The sequence below is a fragment of the Trichechus manatus genome, unplaced genomic scaffold (genome assembly GCF_000243295.1).
Source record: "Trichechus manatus latirostris isolate Lorelei unplaced genomic scaffold, TriManLat1.0 scaffold00001, whole genome shotgun sequence".
Classification (NCBI taxonomy): Eukaryota; Metazoa; Chordata; class Mammalia; order Sirenia; family Trichechidae; genus Trichechus; species Trichechus manatus.
Genome location: NW_004443937.1, coordinates 30,500,613 through 30,515,224, shown reverse-complemented (window position 1 = coordinate 30,515,224; position 14,612 = coordinate 30,500,613). Strand labels below are relative to the sequence as shown.

Sequence of the window (14,612 nt, the reverse complement as noted above, 5' to 3'; positions counted from 1 at the left end):
TGGAACTATCAATTTCTCTTTTCAGTGCTGTTGGAGTTTGTTTTATGTATTTTGGAGCCCTGCCATTGGGTGCATAGATATTTATTATGGTTATGTCTTCATGGTGGATTGTCCCTTTAATCATTATATAATGCCTTTCTTTGTCTTTTATGATGAATTTTGTTTTAAAGTCTATTTTATCTGAGATTAGTGTTGCCACTTCTGCTGTGTTTTGGTAGCTGTTTGCTTGATTTTTTTTTTCCTCCTTTGATTTTTAATAAATTTACAACTTTGTTTCTAAGGTGTGTCTTTTGTAGACAGCATATTGATGCATCCTGTTTTTTAATCCATTCTGTCACTCTCTGTCTCTTTATGGGTGCATTTATGCCATTTACATTCATTGTGATTGATAAGTGTGGGTTTATTGCTGTCGTTTTGTAGTGCTTTTTTTGTGGTGCTGATGTTTTCTTTGGTTCTGTTACTCCTCTGTGCTGAATTCCTTTTGTTTGCGGCAAATGTTGTCCTTTTGACTGTGTATAATTTGATTGTTCTAAGGAGCATATTCCTCTCAGGTGTTCTTGTTTATTTTATGGGCCTGTCTATTGTTTGGCTGAAAGGTGGTCTCTGGAAGGGTTTCAGTTCCGCGTCAGAAGGGTGTCTTAAGGCCATAATATCAGGGGTTCCTCTAGTCTCTGTCAGACCAGTAAGTCTGGTCTTCTTTGTGAATTTGATTTTTTGTTCTGTATTTTTCTCCTGCTCTCTCCTGGACTGTCTGTTGTGATCCCAGTCAGAGCAGTTGGTAGTGGTGGCCTGGCATCATCTAATTCTTCTGGTCTCAGGTCATGTAGGCTGTGGTTCATGTGGTCCATTAGTCCTTTGGACTAATTGCTCCCTTGACTCTTTGTTTTCTTCACTCTCCTTTGCTCTGAACAGGAAGAGACCAATAGTTGTATCTTGGATGGCCACTCACAAGCTTTTAAAGCCCCAGATGCTACTTACCAAAGTAGGATGCAGAACATTGTCTTTATGAATGATGTTGTGCCAGTTGACATAGATGTTCCCTGATTGATTGCTATTTCTAACATATGAATCAGCTGTGGGTCTGCTTCTATTGAGTATTTTTCTTTTGATTACAGGTCACATTTTCTTGCCTCTTCATAGGTTTCATTAAAAAAAAATGTATGTCAAGCATTGTGGATAAAAGCAGTAGCTACTGATACAGGTGATTTTTCAACTAGTCAGTTCAGTTGGGTTGGGACTGGGTTGCCACTTCAGTTTCATTCACCTTGGTTTTAAATGTCTTGAGGGTGGGATCAGACCCCTTTCTCCAGCAGTTCTGTGGACTCTCAGCACTGTGTGACTTAAGATCTCTCTCTGTTGTCCAACCCAGGCTCTGGCTTCCTGTGCTGCTCCTGAACCAGCAGAAGTCCGATGAGGGAGAACGGTGAGTTTAGAGGGCTCACTCTGTGTGTGAGGATTTTCCAGATTCCAGTCAGCCCAGCAGCTCACATGCAACTATTGAAAACTCAGCTGGTTTCTCCTCATCCAGAAACATTCCTCTGCATATGGCAGGCTCACTTCTCCATGACCCTCTGTCCAGAGACTTGATAAATATCCACAAGCATGAAAGCAGCAAGCAGCCACCAATCTCTGCACAACTAGAAAAGAACAGTTCCATTCTGGAATTTGGTTTGTTTAGACTTCTCCCCTTAGCCAAAGTTTTTTGATGACTTTAAAGAAAAATATGTTTGTGGTTTATTCAGTGTTTTATTATTGTTGTAGTTAACATGGGAGCAATAGCCTTTTGTGACCCTCTGCATCCTAACTGGAAGTGAAACTCTGCCATTCTCATGAAGTGGCATCCTTTGTCCTTTCTGGTTGCTCTGGAGGGAAGCTCTTCCTTGCCTTGACCTGCCTTTTTATACTATCTTGTTTCGTCTCTTGATACTACCAGGGCTTCTTGGTCTTCACAGGATGTGCATTACTCCCACATGTTCTGATCAGTAATTAGATTTTGGATTTAATTCTTTGTCTTCCTCTTATCTCTCAATAAGCTGATGCCTACCATTTAGGCTGTGAGGAAAATGGAGATTATCTTTCCAGACAAGGCTTTTATGATTGTATGTGGAGTCAAAAACTGATTAGTATTATAACAAAGTCCTGTACAACATTATCATTCTCAAACTGACTGATACAGCTCCTTCTCAGTCACACTCCACCCTACAAGTTCCCACATCCTTAAGTGTAACCCTGACTTCCCTACCCCTTCACCCATTAACTTCACACTGACATCCCTCAGCCTCAGATAGTCTTCTCTTCTTCCCTACATTTCCCGCAGTCCTACACAAGCCTCCCCCTTACTCACCTCTGTTTGTGTTGTTGTTTGGTGCTGTTGGATTGATTCCAACTCATAGCAACCCCATGTGACAGAGTAGAACTGCCCTATAGAGTTTCCTAGGCTGTAATCTTTAGGGGAGTAGATTGCCAGGTTTTTCTCCTACAGAGCCGCTGGGTGGGTTTGAAACATCAACCTTTTGGTTAACAGCTGAGCGCTTAACCATTACACCACCAGGCCTCCTTCTACTCACCCTACATATTCTAAATGCACTTCTCAGTGACGCCTGGGGCTTATGTTTATCACTGGACCTTGGCCAGAGGCCTATCTACTCAGCCTTGACTTTGTGGCTCTGAGTGAGTCTCTGAGGCCAGGAGCAGATCAAGGTAGGGCCCTGCTCTACATTGGTCACTCTTCACCCATCTCCTAACTCTGGCCTTGAGGCCTTCAAGGGCAGAGGAATACCGGAGAGCAGTTAAGGCCATTTTAATCAGAAATATGGGCCCAGACTTGTCCTTAAGACTTCATGGGGTTCCCCAGGCACTCTGTGGATGAGTCAGTCACGGGTCAACAATTGAAATCTTCTCGCTAAAGGTAATCATTGATAATAGTTTGGGTATAGACTTTTTCTGCTCCTTTATATGCATTTACAGTTCAAGTGTATAATTATATACCTAGATAAATTTGTTTATATAGATAGGATCAGTTATCTTCAAGTGTTTAACCTATAAATACATGTTGGATATATGTCCTTATCAGTACACACAACTCGCTCATTACTTTTAATAATTACGCAGTATTCTATAGCATGAATGGACTGCAAACCATTTAATTCATTCCCCTATTGATGGATATTTAAGTTTTTGTAATTTTATGCTATTAATAATGACAGGCTATCTTTTTTTTTATTGTTGTAGTTAAATGAAGTTTACATTTCAAGTTAGTCTCCCATACAGATTTTTTTTTTACATACATATTACATAGATATTTATTATGGTTATGTCTTCATGGTGGATTATCCCTTTAATCATTATATAATGCCTTTCTTTGTCTTTTATGGTGAATTTTGTTTTAAAGTCTATTTTATTTGAGATCAGTATTACTACTTCTGCTCTTTTTTGGTAGCTGTTTGCTTGATATATATTTTTTTCCATCCTTTGATTTTTAATAAATTTACAACTTTGTTTCTAAGGTGTGTCTTTTGTAGACAGCATATTGATGGGTCCTGTTTTTTAATCCATTCTCTCACTCTCTGTCTCTTTATGGGTGCATTTAAGCCACTTACATTCATTGTGATTACTGATAAGTATGAGACCCCAACCACTCACCCCATTCTGCAACAGCACACTCCTCCCCTCCGCCCCTGATTCCCCATGAACATTCAACCAGCTCCTAACTCTCTCTGCCTTCCCATCGCACCTCTGGACAGAAGCCGCCCCTTTGGTCTCTTGTAGCTACTTGACTAAGAGGCACATTCTTCACAAGTATCACTTTATGTCCCACAGTCCAGTCCAATCCCTGTCTGAAGAGTTGGCCTCAGAAATTATTTTAGTTCTGGGGTGATAGAGAGTCCAGGGGCTGTGCTTTCCAGGGTGCCTCCAGTCTCTGGTCTTCTTACTAGAATTTGAGTTCTGCATCCCATTGTTCTACTGCTCTATCAGGGACCCTCTGTTGTGTTCCCTGTCAGGACGTTCATTGGTGGTAGCCGGGCACCATCTATGACTGGCTATCTTGATATACCTTTGCACCAATGGGTCAGTATTTTTGATGTCTTACCTTTGTAGCCAGGGCTTTGCCCATTTCTGGCAGAAAAGTATGGGCAACATTTTCGTCTTTTCCCTGGAGAGAGCTCAACTGTCCGGATTCTTCCTGGTGCCTGAGTCATAGCTGCCCTTATGACATCATAGGCCTTCCCTCCTCCACCCTTTCTGCCCATGTCATGGCTAGATGAACACAGACTTAAGGGGATTTGAACCATCTACACCCAATCCATGTGTGACCAATGGTGAGTAAGAGAGAGCTAGATACAACAGGCTTGTTAAGGATAGCTCCATAGATCTCTCAGGATGAGGGGACTTCCCTGACATCTGAAGACTCTGGGGAGAGCTGGAAGCTTGGGATGTGTGGGATACTAAATAGAGACAGAGGGAGAGCAGTGCCTGAGCCTTTCTCATGCTGATTACAGGGGGAGAACCAGCCTGCAAAAATTGCTAAACACACTGATAATGCTGTGCCTCAGCAGGCAAGGACGTTGACTGGTCAATCCTCAGCACCATTGACCTACATGACGAAGGTGAAGGTAAGAGGAGCCTTGGCTGGGATGTTGCTGATCCTTGTGTCCTATTGCTTGTGGCTAGAGTCTTTTGCATGGTCCAGCGCTAAGAACAGGGGTCAACTCATTCTTGTCTGTCCTCTTCCCCCATTTCTTTTTCAGGATAAAAATGTGAGTCTGGCTGAGACACAGAGAGTCGGTGATAATGAGAAGACAACCAGAAAAGTATGAGCCCCAGACCACACAGGGCTGGGGATGGGGAGGTGGGGGTTGTGGTTCTGGAATGGAAAGGGCAAGATGTGGGAAACTGAGCTTAGTTAGAACTATCTGTGTGTGCATGTGTGTGTGTTTCAGCTTGTGCATATATATTTTCTTGTTAATTAAGATTTAAAGTGTAAAAGTCAAGAAAAGTGAAGATGAGGAAGAGATAAAGAGGTCAAACTTTCTGGGATGGGGAAACTTTTAATACCTTGATGTGGGAGAGAGCAGGTTGTGGATTTTACTTGGAGTCAAGGATGAGAGGGCATTGGGAATGAAGGATGCCACTTCTCTAGCAGGTGGGTGGGGTCTGAAGGGATGGGACATGGATACTGGTTAGGTGGGCAAGCTCAGGAGGAACATGGTAACCCTTTGACCTATAGATCATGGTGGCCTTGCCCTAGGCTGGCCAACCTAATCCATATAAACTGGGTAGCTGGGGCCAGTGTACTCCCATTCTACATATGGGGACACTGAGACTTGGGGTAAGGTGATATACCTCTGACCATTAACCAGTGAGTAGAAGAAGCAGGACATCTGCCTGGTCTTCTGGCTCCAGTCAGTGCCCTGCCAGTGCTCCTGAATTTCAGAGGAAGGGGCAATTATTGATAGAGGACCAGAACCCTTTCCTGGCACACCGTGGGACTGAAGTGGGTGGAGAACATTCCTTGAGTGTCCCCTGTTTTTTCTTGCAAGCCCCCAGAAAACCAAAAGAAGTCCCCCAGCAATGTTCTGGAAGCTATAAAGATCCAGGCCTGGTGGCGTGGGACACTGGTGCGCCGAACGCTGCTGCATGCAGCCCTCAGGGCCTGGGTCATTCAGTGCTGGTGGCGGCTGATGCTGGCAAGGCTTCTGGAGAAGAGGCGGCAGGCTGCGCTGGAGAGCTTTACACGGAAGGAGTGGGCGGCAGTCAGGCTGCAGTCCTGGGTCCGCATGTGGCGCATCCGCAGGCGCTACTGTCATGTGCTCAAAGCTGCCCGCATCATCCAGGCCTACTGGCGGTGTTACTCCTGTGCTTCCCGGGGTTCCATCAAGGGCCACTACAGAGTCATAGCCAACCAAGTGCATCTCAAACTGGAGTTCTTTCTGGGCTCAGGGCCTTGCATTATGACAGAGCGTCTTCTCCTCCCAATAAAGGAGTGAAATGGTCTTCCTCCAGCCTCTCTCTGTCTAACAAGGTCCAGGAAGTCTGGGAAAATGAAGGCAAATGATGGCAGCTTTGAGGAATCAGCAGGGGTTGTCTGAGACTCTGGGTGGAGCATTCTGAACCCTTTGTGCAGACTGAGCAGTAGCTGTGATTGATTAGCAATGTGGTTAAGCACTCGGCTGATAACCAAAAGGTTGACAGATAGAACCCACCAGCCACTCCGTGGGAGAAAGATGCGGCAGTCTGCTTCCAGAAAGATTTACAGCCTTGGAAACCCTATGGGGCAGTTCTACTCTGATCTGTAGGGTCACTGTGGGTTGGAATCCACTCGACAGCAATGGGTTTAGGTTTTTTTGTCTGCCATAGGCAGGAGCGTTGAGGGTGCAGGGCCACCATGTTGGCCAATTCCAGAGAGCCTCATTCACATGTGGTCTGTGTAAATGGCTCCCCACCCCCACCCCACCACATGGTTGGTAAAATAGAAGCCTGGGGTGGTGGTAGTGGTGATAGTACAGGAAACACATTTGTCAGGAATTTACTCACCTGGGTTTAGTTCTTTGGGCCTTGTTCCCCCATCCTCCACCAATGGTTAAGAGGAGCCCACACACCCCGAGCCCTGTGATGCTGCCCAGCTGGGGCCATATCCTTATACTCAGCCTCTAAATCAGAATCTGAGACCCAAATTGGAAGCTGTTAGAGAGCGCAGGTCAAGTCCTCATTCTTACCTCAAACTCCATCTGTCCCTTGCCCTCCAACCTTAAATGGAGGCTGGACTCTTCCTTGCCCAGACCTGGCCAGTGTGGGAGGCTCCACAGGGGTGGGGATGAAAAGAGAAGGTGTTCTGATATTAGCCCGAACCCTCAGGCAAATGCCAGACCCTAGAGTATTGCAGACCCAGGAGCTGAGGAGGCGTGGGCTTTGTCTCCCTCACCCTCTCCCCAAGCAAACCCTCAATAAGGTTAGCTCAGACAGCGCTGGCTCCTGGTGGTCCCTCCCTGTGAAAGCCTGCAGTGGGATTGCAGCCCAGGTGATGATAAAGGGGCGATTAAGAGGTCAAGGTTAGGCTGGCCCTCTGCCCGTCTGGACACTCCAGAGAGGGAGGGGTCTGGGGTCTTGGGTTATTCACCCACCAAGTCTGCAAGCTCAGAAGCCCTATGCCCTAGCCCTGTTGTCTTAGTTATCTAGTGCTGCTATAACAGAAATACCACAAGTGGATGGCTTTAACAAAGAGAAATTTATTCTCTGACAGTCTAGTAGGGTAGAAGTCCAAGTTCAGGGCATCAGCTCCAGGGGAAGGCTTTCTCTCTCTGTCGCCTCTGGAGGAGAGTCCTTGTCATCAATCCCCCCTTGGTCTAGGAGCTTCTCTGCACAGGAACCCCAGGTCCAAAGGACATGCTCTCTCCTGACGCTGGTTTCTTTGTGGTATGAGGTCCCCACTCTCTGCTCGCTTCCCTTTCCTTTTACCTCTTGTAAAATAAAAGGTGATGCAGGCCACACTGCAGGGAAACTCTCTTTACATTGGATCAGGGATGTGATCTGAGTAAGGGTGTTATATACCACCCTAATCCTCTTTAATGTAATCTAATCTTGCCTCATTAACCACAGGAAGAGATTAGGATTTACAACACATAGGAAAATTATATCAATCACAAAATGGAGGGCAACCACACAATACTGGGAATCATGGCCTAACCAAGTTGACAGATATGTTTGGGGGACACAGTTCAATCTGTGACACCTGCTCCATCTACTCTGCCCTGGCGAGCTGGTCCCTCGGCTCTCTCAGGCTCCAGCTCTCTGTCTTGCATCTGGCACAAGTGCTGTGTCTCCTGGGTCTGTCCCTCCATGTCCTGCCCCTTGTGTCTCACTCAGGCCCTACTCTTGCAGCATCTGGGTCTCTCACTCCTGCTCTGAAGGATTTCCATCTCCTTGCCTCCCATTGTCTTGCGAGTGTCTCAGAGCAAACAGCAAGGACTTTGGAGGCAGACTGACCTAGGGCAGAATCCTGGCTCCACCACTCACTGATATGTGGCCATGTACAGGGCATTTCACTTCTCTGAGCCCCAGTTTTTGAGCTGTGCAATGCATTTGGTCATCCCCTCCTTTCAGGTTTGCTCTGAGGATTTGCTATAATATATGTAAAAATTGATCCCTGTTTCTCTCTCTGTCTTGTGTGTGTGTTGCTACCTTGTAGTGGGTGCCTGTCCCTCTGTGTGTCAGTCCTCTCTTTCTAGGAATCGTTCCCCTAAAGCTCTGGTCCTTTGGTATCTGCTGCCGTATTCTCACGTGATCCCACTTCCTTATCCCCCAGGATTGTTCCAGGGATAGCCACTTGGCCAGGCAGGGCTATTCCCTCTGGGCACTGTTGTTTGGTCGAGGTCTGGATCTCTGACCCAGGATGCATGAGTCAGATCCGGTTCCCAGGCCTAAGGAAGGGAGCAGCTCCTCTCTAGTAGGGAAAGATATAAAATACTAGATCCGGATGTTGTCAACAGCCCCTTTCTCCCAGGGGCAGGGGTTTGATTCGAGGGAAGAGAATGAAGTCAATGAAGAAAAGTGGCATGGATGAGGGACAGATCAGTTTAGTTGTCTTTAAGCCCATCATGTCCCAACCCTTCCCTGTTTTGCAATTCAACAATTCCTGTGATTTTGTGAAATCGCCCAGTAGTCTCTCAATAAAGTTCCCTTTTGCCAGGCTGAGTTTGAGTTGTGTGTCCGAGTCCTGGCTGGTGTCTCTGGGCATCTGCCTCTGTCTGAGGGGGTCTGCATTCTGGCCAAGGATGCTGGCACCTCCCTGCCGAGAACTCCCTAGACAATAATGTGTGAGTGTGCCAGGGATGCCAGTGATGGAGGTGAGTGCCCAATTAGGCAGTGGTGAGTTGAAGGTGGTGGCGGAATGAGGGTAGGGGCTCAGGAGGCCACAGTCCACTGTGGTAAAGGGAGGGGTCCGTTAATCCACGCCCTGCTGCAAGGAGCGCAGAGCCTTGGGGAGGTTTGGTTACAGGGTCGGTTTGTAATAAGTATTTGAAAGAAGAAAGGAAGGATTGGAACCAGTCAGTAAAGTGCTGGACTTCCCTCCACCCAAGGCTCCCACAAGCTCAGGGATCTCTTTGGTAGGCTTGGCCTCGCCACAGTCTCCCGGTAGCACTGTGTCAGCCACAAAGTTTGCCGCCCTTGAGAGACCCTGCTTTTGCGTGGCCTGTGTCAAACCCCAGTCTGGTTCATAACAGTGGGTGCTTAACAAATAAATGAATGGAGGACAAGACAATACAAATAATGTTTAAAACATACGTAAAGGAGTGCTTTGCTAAAACGTAATGGTTACCACTCTTAGAATTAAAAACAGGCTATACGCCTTCTAAAACAATGGATACGTTAAAAGTAATGATATATATTTTATATACACCAAAAGATCTAAACTCAAAAAAGTGAAGAGCACAAAAGAAGTAAGAACATATTTGAAGTTCTACAAATATTTAGCGAAACACCTGCAACGTGCTAGGCAGCATTCCCTGTACAGAAGACACCATGGGCGCCATGGGCAGACAAGATCCCTTCCTCAACAACTATGCAGCCTAGTAAGGAGACAAACAGTTACAGTACTGGTGTTAACTGTGTCCAAAGTACCATAGAAACACTGGGGAGGGAGACATCCAGACTGGGAGGGTCAATGGAGACTTTCTAGAGAAATTAAGGAGAGCATTAACTTTGTAGGACCAAACGTCTAGGACGAGCTGAGATAAGAAGGAATAAGTTGGCCACCCTAAGGGCTAGGAGTGGCATGGGGAGGGCATTGTGTTTGAGTTGCTGGAACTGCTTGGACAAGTGCCCGGAGGGAGGAAAGAGCATCTTACATGAGTAGACCTGGATGAAGTGCATATGACTACAGTATGGAGCACAGCACAAGTGTTGCAAGATGAGACTGGAGGGGTTCAGTGGGGACATTGGTGAGGGAGTGGAGACCTTATCAAGAGGCGATGGCAAGCACTCAAGGGCTTTAAGTAAGTGCTTTACTAGATCACATTTGCATGGAAGAAAGTTCATTCCTGCAATTTGGAGAATGACTCTGAGGGGGGTAGGGAAGAAAGATGTCACCATGATCTAGAGTTCAGATGATGGTGGGTCATGTTCTTAGGGTAAAGTGGGAGAGAAATCAAGGTTCTACTCATGCAATTTTGTACAAATCATATAGGTCTGGGTCGAAGAAACACCAGTTAAAGATTGGTAAGCTAAACACAAGCAGAGGAGCCCATACAAAAATTCATAAAGAGAGAAAAAGAAACATGCAAACAATTGTTTAGGAATTTATTTCCAAGGAAAGTTAGTCTTCCTACTTCTTAACAGAGGAAAAAAATTTACATAACAATACTGAACATTTTCAATGAAATTAGTGAATATAAGCTCTATGAAATAACTTAAAGATTTACCATAAAGTATAGAAAAAATAGAATTTGCAGTTTGAAATACTGCACCATATTTTTGGATAATTTGATATGGAGACAACACTGAAGCAAATTCTGGTTAAGTGAATAGTTGAAATAGAAAATAGATTAAATGTAGGAGAGAATATTAAAATATTTAATAGAAGAAGAAATTTCCCTGAAATGAAAGACATTAACACATAGATCAAGAAGACTTATCATGTCCCAGGAAATTTTAAAAGATAATGATAAAAAACTAAGCAATTTTCTATTACAACTCCTGTACTTCAAGTTAACTAGTCCTATAAACACCAGGAAGAAAATGAGATTCATTCACAAAGGCAAAATTTGATGATGTCCAGTGACTTATTCACAGCATCCTTCAATACCAAAATGAGTTAGTCCTTAGAGTTTTTGAGGTCAAAGAGTTTTTGAGGTCAAAGAGTTTTACCCCCGAATTCTTTATCAGCCAAGTGCTTATTCTTGTATAAAGCTGACATAAAGAGACTCCCAATTAACCCATGGAAGATTACACCCATGGATTCTTTCTGCAAAACTGTTTTATTATATAATGCTGCTACCAAGAGATTACACAAAGTAATGAACACAGGAAGACTTCTGGTATCAAGATGATGGACTAGTCATTCCCTAAAAAATTTCTTCTCCTGATCTAAACCCATAAAAATTATAGAAATGATATAAATCACAACTGAAAAATTACAGCTACTATTCCGAGCAAAACCTGAAACCACAATGCGTTCCTGAAAGGAGGAGCACACAGCATGTCCGTGAGAAGCCAAGGCTGCCCTGGGGACTGCTACAGTCACCTCACAGAAGCCAGTCTCTGCCACATACCAGGAAGCCACCTTGGCTCCCCCACCAGGAAGCCACTGTGGCCACTGCTTTGAGGAGCCACTGCAGCCATCATAATCATCCAGCTAGATGCCAGTTAGTTCCTGGGTGGCACAATTGGTTGAGTGCTTGACTACTAACTGAAAGACTGGTGATTTGAACCCACTCAGAGGCACCTTGGAAGAAAGGCCTGGCAATCTGCTTCCAAAAGGTCGAAGCCTTGAAAACACTATAGAGTGTAGTTCTACCCTGCACATATGGCGTCTCCATGAATCAGAATAAACTCGACGGCAACTGGTTTGTTTTTTTTTTTGGATGCCAAAATCAGCCAACTCATGGGACGCACATGAGGCACAAGGAAAAATCTGTCCCCAAAAGTTGAGCGCACAAATAAGGATCACTGAACAGCACCTGATTGGTCATGACGAACAGAAAGAGACAGATAGCCTATGTGCCCTAGTAAGACACATGCCTGCCAGAGGGTGGGAGAACCTTGCAAAGATTCAGGGATCTGCTACGTGAGTGAAGTCCAGTGGATGGGGCACGCCGGGACATCTCTTCTAAGATAAAAGACAACACCTGGCACCTCCTGGCACTGCTTTGACTCATTTATCGGGTACTCTGGAAGGCTGCCAGTTTCTAATGGGACCCAGAGCAAGTGCGAGTTCTGCAGTGGGTCAAGGCTTTGGGATGAGCTCCTCTGACTCTCAGGCCATATGATTCAGCAGATCACATTGGGCTAGAGCTACCTGTAGTAATAGGAGAATCACAGTGCAGCCACCAGGGCTCTGTGCAAGGTCATGAACTACTGTCTACAAGGGCAGAGAACTGTTTTCCATTTGAAAATCAGCTTCTAGCATGAGGCCTAGTGGGAAATGAATGCCTGACCATGGGACACCAAGTGGCTGAGCAACTGAGGTGCCATTATGAGCTTGGTACTTCCTTATCCACAGAGTCATAAGGTTGGCATGTGTGGAATCATGGAAGGAGTACATCTGAGACCAAGCTAGAGAAGGTCAAGAATGCATGAGCAAATGATAAGAGTAGATGGCCTAGATACTCATGTGTAGTGCTTTGAATTGCTGTTATATGGCCCTTCTAGCCGTGGTCTTGTAACTCCCACAAAAATGATTGGATGGGACTATGCAGATAAGGTGCTTGTGGCCCACCAAGGGGATTGGACAGCTGCTAATGCAAATAAGGTACATGGAACCCTTGTAGGGGATTGGTCAATTTTTCCATCCCAGTAGGTTTAAAAACAGCCAATCCCAGACAGTGAAGGGTGGGTGGGGCAGGGGGCCTCACTATCATGAAAAAGAAAAGCCAGGAGCAGAGTGTGTCTTTTGGATCTAGGGTCCCTGCACTGAGAACCTCCTAGACCCAGGAGACAGAGAGACAGCTGTAATACTGAAGATGGCATGAGACAGCAGTGGCACAGGACTGGCAGTCTAGGCTTGCAGACCCACGAAGCAAGAGAGCTGAGCGCCTTTGTGCTGGAGGCTTCCTGGTGGAGTGGGGTGCCTTCGGGCACTTGTTCCTGGAGCTAAAGAGCTTTGTAATAGTTGCCTGAGTGAGAGCCGAGGCCAAGAGTGGGGACCCCATGGCAGCAGCCGAGAGAAAGTTGTCCTGATTGAAGAACTCTATCCTGAGTTGTTCCTGTTACTTCCAAGTTGATCCTGATCCTGCATTGCAACTTGTCACTTCCCTAATAAACCCATAATTGTGAGTATGGCCTATAGGTTCTGTGTGGCTGTAAATCATCAAGCCCAGCAGAGAAGTAAAGAGTGCTATGGGAGGGATAGCTGGTGTCAGAATTGGTAAAACGGGTTGGAGGGTGGAAGTATGTCTGATCTCCACTTCATAGCAATCAGTCTTCGGCTGATGTTAATGGTGATTTGCTCTCCTCCCCTTGAAGTTAGAAGAGGTCTGATGCCACACCATTTTTATACCATGTCACCTACCTCTGTGGTACAACTTGTTTTCCCTTGTTGTTGTTAGGTGCTGTCAGGTCTGTTCTGAGTCATAGTGACCCTACGTATGACAGAACGAAACACTGCCTGGTTCTGCATCATCCTCACAATCATTGTTGTGCTTGAGCCCATTGTTGTAGCCACTGTGTCAATCCATCAAGTTGAGGGTCTTCTTCTTTTTTGCTGACGCTCTACTTTACCAAGCATGATGTCCTTCTCCAGGGACTGGTCCCTCCTGATAACATGTCCAAAGTATGTGAGATGAAGTCTTGCCATCCTTGCTTCTAAGGAGCATTCCAGCTGTACTTCTTCCAAGACAGATTTGTTCGTTCTTCTGATAGTCCACAGTATGTTCAATATTCTACGTCAACACTGTAATTAATGCCTCATGGTAGAGGGGTCCTTATATCCAGCTGATGAAGGAGGAAAAGGCTTGGGCCTGGTTCCAAGATGCATTAACGTAATATATTGGTACTAGCCTTAGGGAGACTGCTGCTTTATAATAACCCAATCAAGGGTAGTCCTGAAGGACAGCTGAGAAAGGCAGTCTCCCCACTGGGCAGATATTTGAGCAGTATCCTTTGTCATCTACTTCCTATGGATGTAGGGGCTGGGGATGAGCTGAGATTTGGATATACATGAGTCCTATGTAGTGGCAAATGGTGTGGCTGGTTGGACAGGGGCCTGGAAGGAATAAGATTGTAAGGTCAGTGATAAGGCAGTCTAGACAAGAAGTATATGTCTGGGCCTGTGGGCATGGCACAAAGTGTGCATACCTTTGGGTCTCATTTTCAGAAGAGAAGATAGGTTGCACAGGAGGGTCTCAACAAACAGGTGGGTTTCAACAATTGTCTTGTAGATGTTGGTCAGTCTCTCTCCTTGGCCACCCCAGTGTTCACAGAATGGGCCGTGGGCTGAGCTGCCACAGTGGCAATAATGGAGACTAAACATAGGCCCAAAGATTTGGTTTTTCTTCACCATGGCTGCTATACACACTATCAGGGCTGAGTGTCAAATGTGCTAATGGCAGAGACTTATGGGGCATTGCTTTATCCTAACCAGAACTGATAGTATTTTGGATATAGGTTTACCTTTTCCACTATCTGAGGGCTTATGGAGTGCATTTGCCATGATAATTCCAAGGCCAAGAAACCCATTTTATGACAAAAAAAAAAAGTGGCAATAGGCCCTTTATCGGTCTTACACTGTATCCCATCATCTAGTGGCAATCATCTTGATCGATGTGGGATGGCTTGTTGATGCTTCAGTTAAGGCACCAGGTGGGTGATACCTTGTGAGGTTGGGATGCTGTTCTCCAGGATGCAGAATATGCCTTGAACTAATGACTAATGTATGGCAGTGAGTCCCCTAGAGCTAG

General features: G+C 45.5%; 1 protein-coding gene across 1 annotated transcript; it reads left to right on the top strand.

Annotated features, from left to right (window-relative positions):
• The first annotated feature begins 4,598 nt into the window (after positions 1 to 4,598).
• LOC101347215 (IQ domain-containing protein F1) lies at positions 4,599 to 5,987 on the top strand. Its single transcript, XM_004368739.1, has 2 exons — positions 4,599 to 4,613; positions 5,541 to 5,987. The coding sequence occupies exons 1-2, from the start codon at positions 4,599 to 4,601 to the stop codon at positions 5,985 to 5,987; spliced, it is 462 nt and encodes a 153-aa protein (XP_004368796.1).
• The last annotated feature ends 8,625 nt before the right edge of the window (positions 5,988 to 14,612 follow it).